General features: G+C 37.8%; 2 protein-coding genes across 2 annotated transcripts; one reads left to right on the forward strand and one right to left on the reverse strand.

Moving 5' to 3' along the window:
- Window positions 1-1,135: 1,135 nt before the first annotated feature.
- c1s.2 (complement component 1, s subcomponent .2) lies at window positions 1,136-3,972 on the reverse strand. Its single transcript, XM_041793532.1, is given in 7 exon segments — window positions 1,136-1,486; window positions 1,489-1,562; window positions 1,753-1,967; window positions 2,041-2,252; window positions 2,983-3,051; window positions 3,558-3,601; window positions 3,905-3,972. Coding segments are annotated over 7 exon segments (915 nt in total). The 5' UTR covers window positions 3,931-3,972; the 3' UTR covers window positions 1,136-1,211.
- Window positions 3,973-5,691: 1,719 nt separating this feature from the next.
- Window positions 5,692-22,528, forward strand: LOC121513648 (tumor necrosis factor receptor superfamily member 5). The gene is made up of 8 exons (XM_041793531.1): window positions 5,692-6,092; window positions 6,265-6,390; window positions 12,295-12,441; window positions 12,521-12,614; window positions 12,938-13,014; window positions 16,575-16,682; window positions 20,810-20,959; window positions 21,485-22,528. The coding sequence occupies exons 1-8, from the start codon at window positions 6,026-6,028 to the stop codon at window positions 21,673-21,675; spliced, it is 960 nt and encodes a 319-aa protein (XP_041649465.1). The 5' UTR covers window positions 5,692-6,025; the 3' UTR covers window positions 21,676-22,528.
- The last annotated feature ends 1,652 nt before the right edge of the window (window positions 22,529-24,180 follow it).

Consider the following 24,180-nt stretch of genomic DNA (forward strand, 5'->3'; position numbering starts at 1 on the left):
AAAAAGCCCCGGTCTTTCTTTTCTAAATTTATATACAGTATATATATAAATCAGTATATATACTGTGTATCAAATGCATTCTACACCTTCTTACTATCTCCTGAATTTACAACAGCATCTCCTTCGGTTCTTCTCAAAATAGACTTCATTTGTCAGACAAACTTGTAGTTTTTGATCTCCCAAAATTTTGCATAACTGTACATTCTGCAATATTTGTGGTTCTTTTTTCTGTTTGCGATCTATTGCTTATTAAGAGAGTCTTGTCTAATTTCTAATAATCTCCATTAGTTATTGCAGCCTTGACGTCTGAAAGAACTGAGTTGTCTTTTTACTGAATCTGCTTTCTCTTCTGTATGTCTGCAGACTAACAAGAAATCCATGCATGTCGATAGTGCTCCACACATACGCTCTTTGAGTGCCTGTCTCCACACCCCATTAAAAAAAAAAAGGAGCCAATAATGTGAATAAAAACAAACACACTTTGAATCTAGATTCAGTTAAATGCAACATAAAGACAAGATATTTAGTGTTCACGCTGATAATATTTACATACTTGCTCTCTCTGATTTTGATGCCTCCAGTGTGTTCAAAAAAAGATGGGACACAGGCAAGAAAAAAATTAGAAAGTTGTAGATTGCCCAGAAACACCTTGAACTTTCCTCTGGTAAGTAGGTTAGTTGCAAACGTGACAACACCATGATTGGGTATAATAGGAGCATAAGCTCTCTACATGGTGAAAGACTGCCTGGGCAAGTAGTTCAAAAGTTTATGAACAACGCTCTTCGATGTGCAGCTGCAAGAAACTGAGAGGTTTCTCCATCTACAGTCTTCCTTATCATTGAAAGATTCAGAGAATCTGTAGAAATCTCTGCATGTAAGGGGAAAGGCTGAAAACTGGCATTGGATGCCTGTGGCCTTTGACCCCCTCACAAGCCTGTTTTTTTCTGGGATTATCTCTTTATTTCTTGAGATCTATTGCAAACAACCAAAAGTTTCATTTTTTTTCTTTGCAATGTTTTAAGTCTTGACAGAAATAATAAGTTTGATTATGTGAAAAAAAGAGCCAGGAGTGTCTTGATAACTAGCCAACTGAACAGAAAGAATGAGGATGATGATTTAATCAAGTGTGCTGGATTTGCAGTCAGTATGATTTTATTTCAACAACTGTTTTACTTTGTTGCATCAACACTTTAAATTGGTAGCTTTAAACTTCAGTTCTCCTTCATGGTCTTGTGGATCCAGTCAATGTAGTTGGCAACTTTGGTGTAGACTCCATATTTTCCTTTGACTCCACAGCCAATTCCCCAGCTGACAATCCCAGCAGTCCAGTAGCTTCCACTGGTCATCAGGGCGTAGGGGCCTCCAGCATCACCATTACAAGAGTCCTTCCCACCCTCAGGCAGTCCAGCACAAAACATATTATCTGTCAGATCAGCTTTATTCATATTTTTTCTTTTAATGTTATTGATCGAAGTGTGGCATATCCCACCACTGGGAGCTTCAGCTTATTTGTCAACATCCATCCGTGTTGGGTGTTTTCTACACCAAAGCCTGACACCACTCTGTCAAAGTAGAAGAAAGTTATAGTAGGCTAGAGAAGGAAAGTCCAACTTAAGAATACAAAGCAAGGGACAAAAGCATATTTTAAAACTGAAATGAAATGACATTTCAACAACAATAAAACTTTGAAATAAGAATTCATATTTTACAAAGACTTAATAATAAAATAAGGCCCAGCAGATGTTTCATTACCCCATTGCCCCAGGGATGTATGTAGCCCCCTCTGGAGTCAAACATATCAGCATGATGGACGAGTTAAATGTGAGCTGGTCCTCCAGTTTGATCAGAGCGATGTCGTTGTTGTAGTCTGAACTGTCTGAATTGTTGTAATCAGGATGAACATGGACAGATGTAGAATTCATGGGAGAGCCCATTATCACATTTGCATCATTACCCCCCATGTAAATCTGCAGACAAGAAGAAAATAAGTCACTTTACAGGCAGTAAAAATTAAGAGAAAACTAATAGCAGCTCTCTCACTGTAATAGATCCAGGCGATGATGTCACTCCACGTTGTTGAAGGTTGTTAGCTGCAGTCATCACCCGGTGGTCTGCAATCACCATGCCTCCTCCTCTACCTTGATTCCAGCTCAGTAACACCTGCCAGGGGAGGGTGTTTTCTGGAGCCTCCTTTCCTCCAAGGATCCTCTGAATGTCCATGCCAAAAAACTGCGCTATGGGCTTACCACACACTGGAACACAAACATTCATCAGTAATTCAGATTTCTTATTTGATCAAAAATAATTTCTTGGACTAATATGTGAGGCTGGGGTTTTATGTGGCAGTTAGATATTTGAATATTCTTGTGCAAAAAAAAAAAAAATCCACATCTACTAGTTATGTTGAACTAATGACTTTAGATTCTTTGCTTGTATAGATTAAAGGCCAGTCTTGAAGATGAAGTAGTACTGTACTGGTGACACAATTTAGGGCCAGACTATGAGCTGAAGGGATCTGGCTTGTACTAATGCAGAATTAATGCTGACAGATGTGTTTAATTTTGGCATGGCACACACTTAGAGTTTTAAAATCTTATTTGATTTTTAGAATGTGAGACACCATACATGATAAAAAAAAAAAAATGGCAGATTCGATTGTTTTAATCTTATACTGTGTTGAGATGACCAACCATACACCTGACACCAGCAGGTTCATTCACCAAAGGCTAGTCTCCACTTTCAAAACTCCAAATATTGTGTTGCCAAACTTGACTTTAGAGTTAACAGGCTAAATGTAGTTAACTGTTAGCTACCTGCTACATGCAATTTTGGTCCTCTTCTTGTCAATTTGATTGTGGTGTGTTTTACAGTACACATATAAACTCTCATGTGTTTGCCACAAAAGGGTCCTCCATTTCTGATGAGCTTCTAACTTTATGCTTCTCCTTTGCCATGACTGTTTGTTCTTAAAAAGGGTGATACCTGGCATGCATGTTGGACTAACAGTATTGTTTGATCTCCATTTTCCATCTGCTTCACATGTGAAGGTAGCTGAAGAACAGAGAAAAGAAGACAATAAAAAGAAGAGTTAAAAAAAGAGCAAAAGGGAAAGAGACATTTTCTTTCATTGGTAATGCAGACGTGTAAATCAGGACTAGTCAGTTGTACCTTTGACCCCATCACTGCTGGGTGTGGTCAAAGGTACAACTGATAAAACATTTTTGATACGCCTAGGTAGGTGAGCTGTACTGATTCTGAGAGCCAGACACAAAGGTCACCCCTCCATTCAGTAAAGGTTAAGGTCCTCCACAATCGATCGCTGCACAGGCAACCAAAAATATGCTTATATTTTACTCTGTGAGAAAAAAACAATCCAGAGAATTTAATTGAGTGTGAATCACAAAACACTTTGTAAAGAATCTTTAGTCTGAGTTCAAAAGTAGCAAACTTGCTGGAGCACTCTGGCAGGGAGGGGACACGAGACGTTGACTAAAAAGGAAAGTGTATACTGACTGTAAGTTCTGGGGGGACTAGACCCCCATACAGTGGAAGCTCACCTTCAGGCAGCCCCCAGCAATCACTCACTGACACATCCAAGAACCTGAAAACAGAGTTTGATTTGTTTATGGACGTCTGAGCTGCTGGTCCAAAGTTGATGCGAACAGAAGAAGAACAAACACATCAGAAAACTCAGTGCAACAATCTACTCTAATATTACTGAGGATTTAAATCTGAATCATTGCCATTATAAAAACTACTGATGGATGTGCAATGGTTGTACGGCAGGAACCTACAAGTGTCCATGTTTGCACTTGCATGCACAAAATTTAAAATCAAACCACAACTTTATGACAAACATTGTGAAAATAAGAGAAAAGTATGTTTCAATTCCATCCAAGCTAACCAAACAACGCATGGCATCCACCCCATCTTTGCATCAAATCCTGAATCCTTCAGTGATGCGATACACTTCTGGAAGAGTAAGTCTCTCACATTCAGGTGACACATTAATGTCATGAGGTCGATATTTTCCAGTATTGAGCAACTCGGTGTGTAAATACCATCTATTTATCTTGGCGAATTCAGCTAAACTCATGACCTTAAATTTTGCAGAAATAGTCATGGTGAAAAAAGTCCTCTCACACCCATTTAAGAACATCTTATGAACTACACTTTTAATATTTATGATTACATTGTTAACACACATCTGCTATCAAAAAGATTCTCTTTCTTTAACTGCTTTCAGCCCTATATTGTTAACAAATAGATGATCCTCATCCAGCCACATCTGGGGACTATTTAACTTTATTTAAGAAACCTTTCACAAGATCTGTTTGTGGGTTCAGCAGCTTGGTTGAAGCAGTTTGTAATTTTAGCCTCACAATTAAAAAAAAAACATGTTACTTTAATCACAAAAAGGGCCCAAACATCCTTCAGAAGGCTGGTCAGCTCAATGGTTTAGTTAACTTAGTAGAAGCTACAACACGTGGGCACCAGCGGTGATCCAGTGGTGTTGTGTTCTGTATGAGAACATTGGTTGGTCTTACTTGTACAGTAGCAGGCTGGAATACTGGTATATCTTTCTTTAAAAGGCTATTTTACATGAATTACCTTCTATGTTCTTAACTGCTATCAGTAGCTATAGCCTTTGTTTTCATGGATTCATCATGTATGAGATTCCTCAAACTCTTTGTTCAAAAGAGTTTATTGTTTTTGCTTCGTCATCTTGGTCTGAACTACAGGGTCATCTTAAACCTGAGCGTTACATTAGTTTAGGAGATTTTAAAGCCAGAGTCAGGGAACATCTGACCAGTGTACACACTTTGCTACTGATACAGTATTCTGAGGCCAGCCATGTCTTACCTCCAGAAGAGGTCAGAATCTGAAAACAATCTCACCAACTCTGATGTCCTTGGTCTTGTCAGGAGGCTCTGCAGCTATTTCAGATAGCTCTGTCTGGTTTGGTTCGTCTCTGTACCATGTCCTAAGTTTTATGGGAAAGCAGCATGTTGATTCATCTTTGAGGCGTCATTATGCATCTTAAAAATAGTTATGTATAGAATAAATATTTAGTATTTATTTTAAATGTATTAGTGAGTACTCATTCGACTTAATGTGTGTTTATTTTCATATAAATAACATTTTTATATGCATATACTTTATGGAAAAACTTTAGTTTTGGAATTAACAGGCAAGGAACCATGTAGTGGTAGCTACATCTCAAAAAATCAGAATGTCATGAAAAAGTTCAATACTTTTTACCACTCTTTTCTGAAAGTGAACCCCATATATTATAGTCTCATTACACATAGAGTGAAATATTTAAAGCTTTTATTTCTTGAAATGTTGATGACTATGGCTTACAGATAATAAAAACCCCAAAATTCAGTGTCTCAGAAAATTAGAATTTTACATGATGAAAAAAGGGATATTTTAAACAGAAATGTCAGGGTTCTGAAAAGTATGTTCATTTCTATGCACTCAATACTTTGTTGGGCCTCCTTTTTCAAAAACTTATCAAAAAATATTAAGGCATATTTAGCCCTGAATTTCCCTGCGCCACTGTACCAAAGGTTAATTGAAAACAATGGCGATGGAGAGAAAGGAAAGGGTGTAGAGGGGGAGAGGAAATGTCTCATTGTGCTGCAAAGGCGTCCTTTAAACTGTACATGTACGGAAACACATGCAAGTTAGCTCACTGTTAGAGGGTTAGCACAGGAAGGAAATGTAGAGACAGAGAGGGGAAGACAGCAGTGAAGGGTCACCGGGGTTTTCCACCGTGTAGGATTAGTAGAGGTACGAGAAGTAGGTAAGGCAGAGTGAAGAAGGGAAACATTTTTTCAGTCACAAGCAGATCAGAGAAAGAGTCGAGGTAGAAGATAGTGAGGCCGACACAGAGAGGCGAGACCTTCGAGTCGTGCTATCACAGCTGTGCTAAGTGAAACAGTTTTACAGTGAAAGGTTAGGATTAAAAGGAAGTGGCTTCAGACATTTTAAAGTCCAGTGGAGTGAATGGGAAACAACGATGAGCTGTTCAGATGAGGATAAATACACCACTAAAGATGGGAGATGCTGTGATAAATGCCCTGCAGGTCAGTCGACATAACTTTTCTAAACACTTGTTTCCTCTACAGATCACAAACGTCTTTGTAGGACTGTGAAAACCTCGACAGGCCATCCACTGTGTGTCTGTTCTGTGTAATTATTCAACTTTCCCTCCCTTTGACATCTAATTTTTACTTGTCTCTGTTTTCTCTTCCTCAGGAAGCTACGTTCGAGCCGAATGCGACGACACAAAGAAGACTGAATGTGCCGATTGTGCTCGTGGGCACTTCACGGCCACCCCGAATTTTTTGACTAAATGTCGAGGCTGCAGAAGCTGCACATCCCGTGAGTCGCATTGCAAACACGCACGTACTTTGTTCAGCAGGCGCAGTTCCTTCCTCTTCTCTCCACTGCTTTTTCGTTAGAGACACAGTTTTGATAGTCTGTACAATCATAAATCTGTAAGATATTTCTCTTTTTACATCTAACCCATAAAATTACTGTTAGATCTGTCACTATGCAAGTCATGTTTTGCAGCCAGACTTATTTTCAGACCCTCTTGAGCATCATTTATAAGTCTTTTAAGTTTTGAATGATGCAATGTGTCACCCGAGATCTAGGGTATTGTCTAAGCTAGTTTGCCAAAATACTTGACACACTGATACTTTTAAAATCACGTTTTACAATACAATCTCTGTTATCTGAATGATCTGACTAAAAAAGCTTCAACAATATATAAAGAGAAACATGAGACAGCAGCTATGGTCCTTTAAAATTCCTCAGATCAGTAAATATACAGTAGGTGTTTCTTTAGTAAGTTAGGGGTTAGTTAAAGAAGATAAAGTAACACATTTGTCGCTTACAAAAGGTAGAGGGCACTGTCTAAACTGCATGAATACAGTGACAAAGTTTTGGTACTGAAGCTAGAGACACTGCCAGTGGGTTAGAAAAAAGGTAAACCCTGGACTAGTCGCCAGTCATCACAAGGATGACAAACAAGCATTCAGACCTACAGTCACACCTACAGACCATTTAGAGCAGGGGTTTTTAATCTTGCCCAACTCAGGAGCCACATTGACAAAAGATACTGTACAAGAGCCACGATCCAAAAACTTCAGTTTCTTTCCTGAAAACAACCTGCATTCAACAATAGGAAAAGTAATTATACTTCCTTGAGGAATAAAAAGCATGGTGTTTGTTGAAATTGCTGATTCTCCTTGAAATCGAGTCCTGTTTTTTGATGCCACTAGGGGTGCACAGATACCGATGCCGGTATCAGGTATCAGTGCTGATACAAAGCTAAATTACTCTTACTTATAAAACATTACAGATACTGTATCAATATTACTTTAAAGCATGTTTGCCTCTCATTATGTGATAATGTTGTCAAAGTTTGAGCCATGTCTGCAGTTTGTTGATATTTTAACATAAATAAAGATGAAAAAAGAAGAGAATGAAAACTATGCATCAATAATGTGTCATGAGGAGAGATGAGGAACTTCTGATGAAAATACAACAAACTTTTACAATAACTTCATGACCAGTCATGGTATTATTAAGTACAAATGTTTATACTTGGTATCAGGGAGTACCCAAATGTAAGTACTCATATTTGGTCTGGAAAAAAAATATTTGTGCACCTCTATAGGATCCTTTTCAATTGTTTGTTTGAAACATGAAATGATAATACATTTTAATATAACTGGTATTAGGGGTGCTGTATTAAAATGTTTTTTGTTTGTTTGTTTGTTTTTAACAAATTAGTCTTTTTTAATTTCTAACTTTACTCTCTGATTCTAAAACCCCCAAACCTGCAAATGTTTTGTATTTATTACCTTGGAGGTAGTTAAACTAAGAATGTCTCTTTTAAAATACAAAAAAAAATCATTTGAAACAGTTCCCAAATGTTTTTCATTTGATCGTGTGGGGTGGTTTTCATTGTCTACACATAGACTAAAACACTGGCATATTCTTGTCTACAAGGCTAATCTTGGCCTTTTTCCCTCCCACCTTCAGACCTACATCAGTCAGAAGAGTACAGGAACTTATAATCATTGTCCACAGGATCTTTACTTACTGTCTGTCCCCAAGGTCAGAACTGAAATGGAGAAAAAAAGCATTTAAATTTGCTGATCCCTCTGCATGGAGTGATCTACAAAAAGAGTTTAAAATAACATAATGAACGGATCCTGTTGAACACTTTTAAGAGAAAGTTGAGAGACTTGGAGGCAGACACATCTGGCTGCAGATGCTTTGATTAATTCACAAATATGGCTGATTCTGGTAGATAGTTGCTGCTTAAATAGTTGTGTGTGTACCTTTCATGCATATGGACTACATATCTTGTATTATGTTGTTTGTATATGACTCTTTTTTTAGTCTGTCTGGAACTTCATTTGCTGCTGCAGTCTTGACCAGGACACTCTTGAAAAGGAGATTTTTAATCTCACTGAGGTTTTTCTCCTGGTTAAACAAAGGTTAAATAAAAAGTAAAGCAATATATAAGGTAACTGTCCTATAATTCCCATTAAATAGCAGCAGTAGAGCTTATTTTCCTGGTTTGGAATTTACACATTTTATCAGCATATCTATATACACAAGCAGAAGCTGACACGTCTTACCAGTCACAATGTCCTCTGCAGTTAAATAAATTCTATTACTTGAGACAGAAGTTTCTGGTAAAGCAGAATTTTCTCTCCACCTGAGTGGACAGCTCCACTACACAACGCGTTGCTACATTCATGATTAGCTTGCGGGAGGGCAATAACATTTCTGTTTGGATGCTGGATGTAAGTACAGCAGTGGCTGCTGAGCTGTTTGTAGAAAGCTGCTTCTTGCCTCACACGTCCAAGTAAACTACTGATGCGGCATTCACGCAGACCGGCCTGGGTGGCCGAATTAAGAGTGCAGGCAACACTAGATGAGCCAGTTCGGCTAACTCTCAGCAACATTCACAGTGCGTTAGTGATGACAATAGCCGCGATTTTCCCTGTCAAGCCCCCATTCAGTAATAGCAGACTTCAGAACCTCAGCATTATTTTCTCCCAGTATGTCAAAGAGAAGACGAGTTTAACGCTGTTTTTTAGATGAGCCGTGCTCGTCAGAGGTCCAGCTGTCTGTTATTGAAACACTAGCTGCATGTCTGACTGTTAAACTTAAAAGAGGCAAAATTGTCATCTACTATTACCATGACTGTTGTGTTTACCTGCTGCTCTCTAGTATTAATTTTGTCGACTAAAACTATGACTAAAAATGTTTGTCGACAGCCTTTTTTCCATGACGAAAACTAGACTAAAACTAACAAAAATAGATCTGTGATGACTGACAGGAACTAAGTTTATAGTTTTTGTAGAACGTTCAAAATCCGTGATATTTCTCCACTGTGGGTAGTCTGTCAAAAAACAATGCAGCTGTATCTCTTCTGTCTTTCAGCTGTACAAAGCAGGGACCCCAGGTTTGGCAGAGTGCACAGAACACACTACCATGATTTGGTACCAGATTTAGGCAAGAAAATAAATGCTTGGACTAAAAGTAAAGACTAAAATGTGAGGACTTCTTATGTACTAACACTAGACTAAAATGTTTTGAGTTTATGTAAACTAAAACCAAGACTAAAACTGAAAGGGATAGAAATGACTTAAATGTGACTAAAACTAAGACTAAAATTGAAAATAGCTGCCAAAATTAACACTGTTGCTCTGAGGTCAGCTGAAGAGTTTACAACGTTGATTTCGTGGAGTTAAACACAGACCACCTACTGTTCAGAGTATCGTGACAAAAGCTGGTATAAATGAGAACTAGCCATAAAGTTGTAGGAGTGCTCACTACAGCTGCTTTGTGAGGAGAATAACTGTCTCTGCAGCAGCTGGAATTGATGAAGATGTTTTTGACTCAAAGATAGTCAGAAGATACTGGTGCATGTTGGTTTAGTTTGATGGACAGGAGGTTTGGTTCCCCCTGCAAGAACTGATAAATCAGTGTTAATTTTGGCATCTATTTTAAATTCACTCTCACACTTTAGATAAAAAATTTTCTTTATTTTTAGTCACATTTTAGTCATTATATGAGGGCCAACTGGAAGACTGGCAGATTTTATTTATACTACTCAGTTATTTACAAAATGACTAATGCTAATGCAACTTAGACAACCCCAATTAATGGAGTTGCGGTCACTGCATCCAAATGTGAAAACACAACCATGAGCTGAGCAGTAAACCAGAGGCGAATAAATGGCAGCTGAGTGTACCTGGTGTGAAGACTGGACCTCGCCCACAGTGTCCTCCCTCGATTACCCGACAAGCACAGTCTTTGGCTCCCACGAGCTGCCAGCCCCGTCTGGTTGGTTTCATTCAGGTTTTGTTGTGTTGTGGTGGAAACGGTGGTGCAGGTTTAAAAACGCGTGGGCTAAACTCATGCAGCTAAGTCAGCACAGTGCGGGCTGAACCACACAACTTCACATGTTTGTCCATCAGATGTAAGAGGGAAGTAGTTCTTTATGGCGTCTCTATCATGGCTCTGCCACTTCTGCAAATCCCTGCTGCTCTATGTACAGGTGTCCCCAATTTCACAATCAACTGGTTTTCAAACGCACAGACCGGAAGTGACGTCTCCCAACACCGACCTGTGTTGCTGGGATTTTTAGTCTTTATTTCCCAGGCTTTACCTGACAGTATATTTACACACGGCTGCTGCATCTCTGTTTAATACCGTTTCAGGGGGAAAAAAAAGTGAGAAAGAGAAAAGACCCCAAACCTATCTGTAACAATAACGCATGTTATACACCACCAGAAAAGCTCTGATTCTCAGGATTATGACCATGTTAACAATTCCAGGATAAAACCCTATGGCAGCCACAATCAATGCATTTGTCAGGCTACAAACAAACGATGATAAAAGTGACACAGCTCCCCATTAGAAGCTCTCCTGTACTCTCCCAATCATAACAGTCCTGCTGCATCAGAAAGATTCCCATAAATGTAAATCCAGTCACATTTTAGTCCAAAAACATGATTACATCTTCAAAGATCAAGAGACTATTTTTGTATTATTTCAGATTTTCTGTTGTTCTCAGTAGTCCCTTGTATTTGCTATAATGTCTTTTTCAAGGCAACTGTTAGCAATGCAATATAGAAACTGCCAACCTCAATCCTTTTTGAAGTCGTAAGTTTGAAAACACTTGGTCACTTCCTCATAAAAACAAGCGTAAAATACTCATTTTCAGTTCTATTGTTATAAACTTTAAACCTGAACTAGCTATGGCTAGGCTGTTTTGGTCCAGTTGAGTTTCCCAGCTAATAGCTATAGTCATATTCAGGCCTTTATTTTATAGTACAAATTCAGATGGGGATATTTTTTTGTTGTTGTATTACTCAGTACCAGTAGCAGCTACAGTGAGTCTGACAGGTGAGAACGAAACTTCAGAGTGTTACTTTTCTAAAGACACAGTGTTTGTGCTTGTAATCCAAATAGTTCAAACACAGCATTAAGCTTAATTATGGTGTTCCTGGTCAGGTGTTTTTGACTAATTTTACCCAGAATTCTATGCACAACCAAAACTTTGCTTGCTTTGAAATAAACAGGTGAAAATACTGACATACGTTGAATGCTTTCTACCTAATCTCTCCATGTGTTTTGACATTACATGTTCTGATTATATACACAGTGGCAAATTCACATGTTTCTCATGTTTTAGCCTCCTTCAGTCTTCTTGAGGAAAACTATTCTATTGCTTTCTGTTCCATCTGATTTTTAGCTCCTTATTGTCCGGCCTCCTTAGTGGAATAAAGGTTACAAATAATCATTTTAGTCAACACAGTTAACACTGTGATGAATGTTTATACAGCAAGTTTTGAGATTTTAAAAAATAAATCAATAAACAACATGATGTCTGAGGTAAACTGATGGGTTAACCATTAGTGCTGATAATGTCTCCCTTTGAAAATACTTTGATCTAGACGCAAAGACCTGCAACTTATCATAGATTTAAAGTATGTAATTAGCCTAACAAACAGGTCTTTGGTCTGTGGGAGGAAGTGTAGAAGTAGCTTAGCTTTGATGCAGCAGCACTAACCACTGTACCACTGTGCAGCCTTGTGGCAGAATTTACAGGCAACAAACCTACATGAAATAAAAAGCCAGTCCCACACTAGAGTGAATAATTTGAAATGCTTAATCAGTTTAAGTTCTGGTAACGGGAGGGACAGATGTATCAACATGAGATAACAGAAACTGTCTCTTTGACTCTTTCAGATAAGAACCAGAGGAAAGTGATGGACTGTATGGCTCAGGAGGACACAGTGTGTGAGTGTGTGCCTGGTTTCATCTGTAGTAACACACAGTGTGACCACTGCCAGAAAGTGAAGTTCTGCAGCCTTGGTCAAGGGGTCAAAAAACAAGGTAGGCTATCATAATAGAATAAAAATAGATAATCACCAGAATAAAGTGGAATCTGTAAATACCTTATTTCTCCTTGCAGCCACTCGCACAAATGACACAGTCTGTGGCGTTTGTGAAGAGGGGACGTTCAGCAACGTGACAGATTTCCACTCTCCGTGTCAAACTCACACAAGGTCAGATTGTTTTCCTCTATCTTTCAAAAGCCCAATGAAGATGCTACACCATCAAATGTGACGAAACCATCTTTATTAGTCATTCCTCTACACAAGCAGATAATATGAGCTTTCCTTCGCGATCCTCCATCTGCAAACTTGAAACCTCTCACATCACACTTTCTATGTCTGTTTCATCCACACTGTAGGGAATTTTTTCAGGCCTTTAATTTTTGAAACATCCTATTCAGTAGCCTGTGCATATAAACATCAGTGAACTTCTGTTTTTAATCTACTTTAAATACGCAGTGTGCGGATGATTTGTTGTCTGTCTTTGTTTTCAGATGTGAAGATTTGGGAAGGTTGGTGAAAACTCCAGGAACACGGACAGCAGACGCCGTCTGTGGTGATTTCAAATCATGTGAGACTTCATCTTTACTTTCATGGCTTTTGTTTCAGACTCATTTTATCCCAAATCCCTTTACTCTTTCTGACTGGCTCAGTGAAATCCTGCTGATCGTCAGGTTTTGTTTTTGAATATTCAGGATATTAAGAGAGGAAGTAAAGGAAGTGCTGACAGGAAATCTTTCAAAAGGATGAAAAACATGTTTAAAATACAGGAGAAGTGATTAGTTTAGTGACTGAGCTACGAGCTGCAATATGTAATTTCACTTAGAGTATTTCTAAAAGTCTATGTTGACTTATATTTTTATATAAATCGAATGACGCCAAAAACAACGGGGGAACGTGAAGGACTCACTTGAAGAGAACAGAAGCCTGCTGCCTGAGGCTTTATGTAGTCCATATGAAATTTGTGGCTTTTTGGTGAGCCATTTCATTTAAACTTGAGTGTTAAATGATTTTAAATGTGCTCCCATTGTTAACACTACGGCTAAATCTTCAGCTTGTGAGTGGGCATACACTTTTTTTTCATTCAGCTTTTATTTTAAGGTAAATTTTGATTGCATTTGTAGATTGGTTGTATAAAAACCTTGCTTTCATGGCAGAATTCTGTTTTCTGAGTTTAGCTTTTAGTGAAGGAGAGGGTCAGTTTACAGTCCTAACTAAATGCACTTGCTATTTTCAGTCAAAACAGCAAAAGGATAGCTCCTTTACCCCTGAGTGAATGTAGAAACTCTACCTGAGTGCAGAAAAGGAGCCACTTAAACAAATAGTATGTAAATTCTGCCACTGACATTGAAAGGTAGTTGGGAATCACCTGAGTGAATGAGTGTAAAAACTGCTAATTTCGTTTTGTATATGAAGTAGTTGGGAAAATTTCAAGTCAAACTACAGAAATTGGATTGCAAAACTTTAAAAATTCATTTGTATTTATTTTTATTCTAATATGATTTTATTTCATACTTAAAAAAAAATTCAAAGAGAAATCCTTGTATCTGAAATAGTTACATGCAGAGGACTCGAATTCTACATGCCCCTGGCTCTGAGAAGATTCTCTATAATCTTGCTGAAAAATCAAAGGGAAATTCTGCTCAAACTGCATTGGATAATCTATTCAGATTTAAAATTCTTTTTCGATGCTTTTCAATTGGTGGTGGGAATATTTCCTGTTGCTGGCTCTGATCCTGGCATTTCTGTGATGATCCTACTATCGCCTTTTAGAAAAATAGGGAGAATTTGCTCAAATTGCATTAAAACATCCTGATAATATGGTTATATCTTAATTTGTATGTTTTAAATTTGCTGAAAGGTGACAAAAATGTTTCAATCAGTTCTTATTCCACATCTCATTAGCTCATTCCATGCCAACTTTCATGAGAATTTACCGTATTATTTTTAAGAAAAGTAAAGAGAAAATCTGCACAAATGTGACATGTGAATGCTTTGACATGTTTAACATCTTATTTTGAAAAATGCCAAATTGTTTTTTTTCTCAAGACTTTCATTCTACATGCCCCTCATTCTCTGACCCTGTTTAAATCTTTTAAAACACATTATTGTTACCTATTTAGAATTTTTCAAATAATATGATTCTATTAACAAAATATTCTAATGCATTTTGAGAACATTTCCTTTGCATTTTCTAAAAAACAAGATAGTAAATTTTTCCTTAAATCTACAGGTCCAGAGCAAGTGAAAATAAAAATGCATTTAAAGTATCTGATCAAACATTAAAAAAAAACTGTTAACCAGTTGCTGAAACATGAAGTGATTTTGTACCACGATTCCTAAAATTGACACATAAATTTTGAAGCTGAGGCTAGCATGGCATAAGCCCTCTCACTTTACCGCAGAGTAGACGTGTCCATTTCAACAACAGAGATTAAGGTGCAACAATTAATTTAGAAATGTACTGCCAATTAAATGCTAAATTTTATATCGTACACATTTAAGAGGCAAAGTCTTCTCTAATAATTCAACAAATACCAAACAGAGCAAAAAGAGAGAAAATATTAGACTTACGTTTTCAAGGCATCCAAAAATTCCTACTCCAGGAGATATTTCCATTTCACATTCAGCATATTTTTCAATGAAGAAACAGTCAGTGAGGAACGAAAAAAGTGGAGCATTTTGGGCATTACTCCATCTTGGATTCAGTTAATCTTTGTACACAGCTATTTGCAAATGAAGCTAACCATGTTAAAAGCTAACCCCCCCCCCCCACTCCATCATTTATCTTCAGCTTTAATCGCACACTAAATGTTTGTTGCCATTCTGTAAAATTGAAGTATTGGCAGGAAGTGGTCCCACGCCAACTGTTTGCAACACCTCAAGCTCCCCAAAAAGTTCACACTTAAATTGAACGACTGCATTGATTTTGGACTTTGTTGCAAAAGTTCTCTACAAGTTACTTTTCCAGTTCTTCAATTTTTTGTAAAAGATAGACATTTCCAGCTTTCATATGTTCTAAAGGTTTAAAGACCTACTGCAGTTTGTCTCAGTGACTGAAACAAACCCATATCTCTTATAGCCTATAATTATTTCAAACTGTACATATTTTACTTTTTTTCTTTTTTGTAAAAATATATGCATAAAATGAATGCAATTTTTGAACAATACCACAGTGATAAGGTAAGACTTGTGCTCAAATAAAAGAGTCTATCCGCTCTGAGGTTGTTAAAATTAGGGTCATTCAAACAATCTACAATCATGATCAATCATACAATAATAACACTGTTTTGTTTGGCATTAAATGATGAAAACAGTTCAAATTGGGTTTTTTTTTTTTTTTTTGGCGAATATTAATAAGTCACTTCTTCGTGGAGGGCCACAGCTCTTCTTAGATATGTGAAGGGGGGCTCAATGGAAAAAAGGTTGGGCACCACTGGCCTAGGGTACTGTCTGGGCAGGTAGTAGGGTTGCCATGAGCCCCTGGCTGTGCTTTGGATGTCCCAAGGGCCTGAAAACTACTGGCAGTCTCCAGGCGTATACCTGAAAAGAGAGGCCGTTGAGCTTGACCTTGACAAATATGTGTGAGGACCTGTGTCAACCTTGACCCCCCACTTCCTCCAGCTCCAGGCTGTGGCACATTGGGCCCATAGTGAATCCTTACATGGCTAAAACAACATTAACAAGAATAAAGTTTTTTGTAGCAATCTTTAAAGTTTTGCTTATAAATGTATATCAAGATTGAACAGTTAAAAAGATAATTAACTGTTTAAGATTGAATGTAGGATGCTACAGGACTTCCATTTTGGGCTTACACTGTTAGATATGCAGTAAATGCAGCAGATCAATGGATGATCTTAATGATCTGCTCTTGCAACATTGTACACTATGGATTTAAAGTTACCCTCTCCCTGTAGATACTAAATGTAGCTGCTTTGTCGTTTGAACATATTTCACAAATAAAATCATAAAAAAACAAATGCGTATTGACTCACAAAGCTGTCGTCAGGGGCTAAACTCATTGTCTTTGTAGTACTATCAGTGCATAAAGTGAATCTCCCTCATTTCCCAAAAGCTACTTGTGTTAAAGCCTTATTAAAATGTATTTGGATGTCTCTCTCTGTTGATCAGATTGTCACTGGATCATTCCTGCGGGCCTGTGGTCAGGACTGGTGTTGACTGCACTCATCCTGTTTGGTCTCATCTGCTGGAGGACGAAACGCAAGTCATCCAGAACAGGTGAGTGTGACGTGACATTTAAAGGTGTGTGTCATCACTGTTTTTCACTCTTGTTAGTTCTCTGAAACTTGTTCTCAACTTTTGAAAAAATCTTCCTGTAGAGGCGACGAAGCAACGCTCAGGCATGCCTACTCAATGATAACCATGCATGCTTTTCGCCACAACAGACGCTTAAAGCTTTGAAGTCATACAGTTAAAGGTCACAGCTTATCACTTTCAGTCATACCCTCCCACTGTTTCCGTTACAATGAGATTAAAAAAAATATCTTTAATTCAGATTTGTTTAGATTGAGCAAAATTCACTGGTCATTTCTGTATTTTCTTTTTTTTTTGGTCAGAAAATTGAAAATTAATGAAAATTTTCGGCAAACCAGTTAACATAAGCAGCTAAGTTGTGTAATGCTTCACCAGCAAATGACAAACTGAGGAAACCACATCCTGCACATATTCAGACTGACACACTTACATGGTCTGATGTGACGCACAATTCAGAGGTATCTAAGTCATACTGAGAAACCAGTGTTACGTGTGCAACATTGTCCCATAAATGATTGTTTTGTCTGACGTGTTGAATTTCACTATCATTTACTGTTTTTCCAGTGAATCTACATACAGATACTGGAATTTACACATGAAATACAACTGCTGAGAAGATTGGGTTGGAAGAACATTTTTGCTTTGCTAACCTCATAGGTAGATGTGTGCCTCAGAACAGGTGGTGGTTTTTTTAGAGACAGTTTCTGAGAATTCTGGTTTCATTTGCAGCAAATGATCATTTTTGTAAATTCCCGAAGATATTGTGTGAGCATTTATCCTCAGCTCATTAGCTGGAATTATATTACCATCAACTTGTATGTCTAGATTTCAAGAGCCACTGGAGTTCATTGGCAAAGTTTCAATTTTCTTGGCTGAGGTTTGAATCAGTGTAAAAGAGTTTTTTCCCCATAATATCAACACAAAGAGAGCTAAATAAATGCTGGTTTGTGCAGCATATTATCACAAGTTTGTACTGATTTAAGCTCCCTATGAAGAATTTTCAGTACGGATTGATTTGGGCGATCCCTGTTGACAAGGCTGAACCTCTGATTACACCCCTCAAAAACATGTCAGTCTTTAAAAATGTTTAGTATCTGTAGTCTGGTTGACGTTAGACATTTGGCTACAGAAGGGGGCTTTTGAAGCCAATCCATGCCCAGCCACAATGCCCATTAGTGTATGGCAGTGATCATCTACTGGAGGCTGAGGGGCCACATCAGGCCCCCCATGGCTTCCCATCCGGCCCCTAGAGGATAATTAAATTCAGAAAATTTCAGAAGGAAAAAATATGGCATGCTATTGTGTAACTTTTTTTTTTCTTAAAGTTTAGATAGGTTTTGTATTTCAGTAATCTGGCATGGTAATGAAATACTTATCATTCCCGTCTTGATTAAAGCTATATATTTTAAGGCTCGTTGAGTGCAGATTTCCTTTCTGAGAATCTACTGGCAAAAGATCTGTTTCTTTCAAGTGTATTTGACTGATCACGGCACAGCTTATTAGCATAGACATCAAGAGGGCTCCAAAAATATGTTGCTAAAATATCTCAATCGCCCCCTTGTGGCTGGCTGCAGTGTAGTTGATAAGTATATAAGAGGTGACAAGGATATTACCTCACTGTTAAAAGCTTAAAGTTACATTCATTTTAAAAATAAATAATATTATTAGAAGAATATGCTAATTAGAAAAAAATATTGATTGTAATTTAGATTATTTCAATGCCCAGCTCCCCAGCATCTGTCAAGAAAAAGCTGGACCTTGTGTGAATGGAGCTGATGACCCCTGGTGTATGGCTTTCCCACGTGGGCTTGTCTGCAGGTTCTAGGGTGGCCTCACTTGTGATTGCAGATGTGGACTTCAAGTGGGATCTACCTGGGCTCTCTAGAGATGGGACCTACATGGGTCTCTATAAAATGCCCCACCCAAACCCCAAGTTGATACCACTTAAAGGCAATCACAGGTGAGACAACCATAAAACCTGCAGACAAACTCACACGGGATCCATATTTGCAGCCCACCAATAACCCGTATAGGATTATAAGGTTATATATATGTCTCAAATTAACTTTGGGTCAGTCTAGAACCATACCAAGAGATGAAGCTGAGGCTGGTCTAAGCCTCCTGATAAACAGCTACTCCATGGAGGCTTGCAGTCTTATCAGCTATACCCTTAATTATGCATAACTTGTACCATTTAAAAACCAAAGCAGATAGATTAAAAATTTGTTCCCCTAAAGCAGTGCTTCCCAAAGTGTGGGTCTGAGAGGCCTTATACGTTACATAAACCTATAACATATTTTTGAAAATTAAAATGAACTTTTAAAAGATGATAAAATACTTGATTACATGTCCATGAAGCAAAAAAACACATCCAGAATATTTAAAATGAATGTCCCTTTAAATCATTTATTTTATCTGATGCACAGAATGGGTGTTGTGGTTTAAATGGTGCTGAATTAACTGGTGACCCTCCACTAAGCATTCAACTATGCTGCATTAACGTAACTATGAAACAACATACATTTTAAGACATTAATACTGGATTAGAACATATATATTTAATTTTGTAGATGCCCATGCCCATCAGGCTGTAAATGTGTTTATTTCTACTTTAAAAATCTGAATTTAACATGGGTGTGAATGTGACCCCTGGTGTTTATGCAGCCTCGAGTAGACACTTTTGGATCTGCAGTTTTTTGTACACCTCATTTTCCAACCACAAAGTTTCTGCTCTCCTTGCCAGAAATGTGCCCTAAAGCAGCGTTTACAAGCACTGAAATTTCTTAATGGAAATTGTAAATCTAATACTGAAGGTCATGTTTAAAGATCATAGAAAACCATAGCTTTTAACATTTAAGTTTCATAACAAGCTAAAAAAAAAAGTCCTTACAGGAACTCTAAAGCCTATAGCTAAAACTGAGAAAACAGTTTTAAAATGGCTACAAGTTTTACAAACAGAAATGACTTTTGATTCCATTATATTCAGACAAGTCTCAACAGTGTGCTGGTTTAGCTCAGCACCCATACACTGAGACTACAGTCCTCAACACACAAGTTGCAGAATTGAACTTCTGATCTTGGAATATCCTTGGTGCATGTCTCCCCCTACTCTCTTTCCCCATATTTTCTGTGTCTTATCAAATATCCTATCACAATAAGGGAAAACAGCCCACAAAAAATATTTTAAAAAGGCCTAACAAGGCATTTACAGGGATCAGGGACAAGTCGGACAATGATGCTGTGACGCAGGGCACACCTTGAAGTTAAGGTGGAAAAAAAAGTCAACCTCTACAGTGTGATTCACCTCTTCACTGTCTGTACTTCCACTTTTGGAACCATCATGAATCTAACTGACGTCAAACTCTCTTCCTCTGTACTGCTATATGTCATATCAGCCTGGCAGACCTATGTAGAGAGGTACTGGATAACCAGCCAGGCGCTGGTAACCGCTATGCCCATGTGGACCTCCAGGACATCTAAAGAATCTTTTTTTAGTATTTGTTTGTACTTTGTTAATTAAACATTTGTTTGGAAATTGCTTGGCTTGTTATAGGACTTTAAGAAATGACACCAGTGAGAGATGTTTTCACTGCTGAGTCAAATCTGAACAAAGACGAAATGTATTTTGATAGCTCCTTTGTAAAGGTGAGGTATTTACACCAGAAAAATATATTTAGGGAGGAGTATCACATTGTTATTTTTAACCTAAACTGAGCTGTGGTATTGCTGTAAACCATTTATGGGACACGGGACCATATATGGTCACTTCAGTCAACATCCTTTGTGGCCTCCCCCTTTTTCAACATGTGCCCTATATAGGGTTAATATGGTATGAACATTGTCTCCTCAACACAAAGTTGCAAGGCGTGTCCAGCACAGCAATTTATCAAGATGACATGTCAGATTTGACTGACGGTGCCGAATATGCAGGTTTTTAGAGGCTTTACTGCCACCTACAGGCCAAACAAAAAAATCACCGCAAAGAGGTCACTCCAGAATAATTAATCTAAGTTGTTAAGCCTGATCCTTGATGTAACTATCACACTAGAATATAATTTCTGACCCTCTCTGATATCTTGTGTTTGATACAGCCAGTCCCACAGTCCCTGTCAGATTTATTGACATGACTCCAGCAGAACCTCCCTGTCCTTTCGAGCTGCCGTTACCATCCAAAGAGCAGAACGGTCACTGTACAGAGAGCTGTCTGGAGGAGAGCTGCAAGTTACCGCTGTTTACTCCAGGTAAAGAATCTTTAAACTCTGCTGCATGCTGGCAAAGACCAGCCTTAAACTATTAAATGTCATGTTTTTGAGTTTCAGTGATATTTGGCATTTCTATGCTGATGATATTTAAAGCCAAAACACGCACTTTTAAATGCAACAGAAGTATCCCAAAACATATATTTAAACATACATGGGTGCTCTGTTTGTTCTCTTCTGCTACCATACTAGATAATGAAGAAATGAAGTGTACAGATTGATAATAAAGGATAAAAACTGTTGTTAGCTTTAGATATTTCTGAGAATCAGTTCTGAAGCTGTTCTAGCAGATTGTGGCAGCCTTACTGTGAGCTGAGACATTTTATATTGGATTTTTCTGTAAACTGTGTATTACGTGTGATGAATATATTCCCTTTTTGGTCTTTATTAGCGCACTAAAAGCTTCAGCTCCACTAAGTAGGCCTCACAGAGGGCAAAATGCATGTTGAGTTAAACATTAATTTGAAGGATGGTCACACTGATCATTGATTTTATTCTCCTCCTCAGATGATAATGTGGTCAACGTCTGCACAGAAGACAGTGTGAGCAGCAGCCTTCCTATAACTCCACTGAAGGCTTCGGTCTCTTTCGCTGAACCGATCCAAGTCAATGGGAATGTGGGGTACGGTCCTGGAAACTTCCTCAGGACGCCCTCAGAGCCACAGGAGGATGAGTGGTGTGGGACAGAAGTGTCGTAACAGAGCTCAGAGTCCCTCTCTGGAGACTTTTTAATCTTTAAACTGAACTTATTTATACTATAAAAGAAAGTTTCTCTAAGTGGAGAGGTTCAAGTTCTGTTTTGGGAGCAAAATGGTGGAATAAAGTTTGCTGCCCCCTCCAGGATGATAAATGGAATTTCAGCTCATATTATTCTATATTTACAATGTACCTTACAGTTAAAAAATAGACATGAAAATGTCCAGTATTTATGCCTTTTCTTCTGATGTGAGATAGAATCAGAAGAATCCCCTGTAAAAGGGAATTGTTCATGTGTCTGTCATATGTGGCTGCATGTCTTTTGTTTTCATATCTATTTTTTTTTTACCGTTTTTAACAAATATTACATAGATGTGTGTATGTCTAAGCAGCCAGATGTAGCTTGTTCCTACATAGCAGTGCTTCTCAGCTGGTAAAACAAACAGCTGTTTTCAGTGGGCCTCAGAAGAGAGCCTGGAAAATAAAACATTTTAATAGTTTACAATGTACGGAAACCCTAAGATGCCATGCATCCATACAGAGTAATATAACTCCACTTGCCAGTGACCATTTGTAAATTTTGGCTTTTAACTTGAGATCTCAGCTTCTTTATCCAATTATTTCAGAATAACAAAGCTGCCTTTATCAACATAATGTGAACTTTACTTGAGAGCTCTAGAAAATAACCAGAATTTACATATTATCACAGCAACACTGAGTAAAATAAAACATACATGCATGTCTGTAATGAGGCACTTTTAAAACGGTTGGTTTTGTCTCGTCCCTTGTTTGATCGTGTTTTTGTTCAATCTAAGATCCAATCTGAAATATTTTCATTAAACAGCTTTCAGTGTATGGACATTTTTGGAAGTTTTGGTCACAATTTCTCATAAAGGAGGTGTTTGGTTCTAAGACCACAGAAGATGAGAAACTCTTCTCTAGACCAGTGGTTCTCAAACAAAACTTAACATTTTTGAGATTGTAAAGTAAAGGATAGGAAAGGATGAAGCCGTTTTTCTCCCACAAGTCCTGCAGTCGAGAGCCTAATCAAATTATACTTTTGACTGGGACTGATCAATAATAAAGTTCTTGTGATTTTAGCCCAGAATCTTCTTGACTTAGAATAGACATTTCTGTAAACTGGGGTTATCTAACTGCTGTTTTCAGTCTGGTTTCTCATCATTTTTAATGTTACAATGTCAAAAATTTGTGACTTAAAATGGAATTTTGACTTAATATTATAATCTGTGACTTTTAAAATAAAATTGAGTTTTGCCCATAGATTTATCACTTTTTAAACAGGAATTCTGAGTTTGGTTTCTTGTAAATACACAACTTTATAATCTCAGAAATATAGATTTTTTTCTTTAAAAAATTAACATTCTCTTTTTATTCTTTTAATCTTTTAGAGTGGCCCTAATACCCTGTCATATGTTCCTAATCATTGTATAAAAGAATATTTGTACATCTAAATTTGACAGTGTCAGAGCAGACATGGCTCTGATATCTTTGGCATCCCCCTAGGGGTGTTGGAAACCAAAAAACTAACGCAACCGGTAACTGGTAGTTATGATTTCAGACTAACATGTTTACATGAATTTTGAAAGTCTAGTTATTTACAGACAAAAAAAAATGACAAATTAACTTTTTAGTACCCTGTAAACATACTGGGCTGTTGGACAATTCATTGCATTGGTCAACAATCATTATTACAGTGTAAACAATGCACCTGTAATAGTAAATTACATTTTGACTTTACTAATGTTCAATAATTATTAAAACTCAAACACTGGGGTGAATATGGCCTAGTGGTTAGGACGCCCCATGTACCCGGGCCACCTGTGTTTAGGTTTGGCCTGTGGCTCCTTTTCCACATCTCCTCCCTACTCTTTCAACCTTGGTTCCACCTCTATCCACTGCCGTCCTCTATAAATACAAGTACAAAAAACTTTTTAAAAATTGTCAGAGAATCTCTACTTTCTAACTCCATCCTAGTGCAAGTTTTGCTCATGACACACTGGTATTTAATGTGCTCACACACCTAACCTGTCAATTTGCTGAGTTTGGCTGGCCATTCCCGACAGGATTTTCAAGCCCAACTCCAGGCCAGATTTGCAAACATGTTTTATATTTATGATTTTAGATTTGACTGCTTTTGAAGGAAAATTCACAACAATTAATGAGAGCAAACAGACCAAGCAGTGTAACCAAATCGATGTTCAGTACTTTTATAGCTCATAATCATAAACACAACTACAGGCCGACCTTCATCTCAGCCTGGATTTCACCCACGTTTTTTTCCTCCTATCTGAACAGCCAGCTGAGGATTTCAACCATCCTCCATGTTTTCTCCTGAAGTCACATGTGATCATGCAGGTTTCTGTGAGAACTCTTCACTGCCAGACGGCAGATGTGTGTTAAGACGGTCTTGCCTATTGTGTTGATCAGAGGATTATAAAATCAAATCATTTAAAATGGTCTTTGTAATCTAAAAATCATCAAGTATG

Source organism: Cheilinus undulatus, linkage group 8, assembly GCF_018320785.1.
Source record: "Cheilinus undulatus linkage group 8, ASM1832078v1, whole genome shotgun sequence".
Lineage (NCBI taxonomy): Eukaryota > Metazoa > Chordata > Actinopteri > Labriformes > Labridae > Cheilinus > Cheilinus undulatus.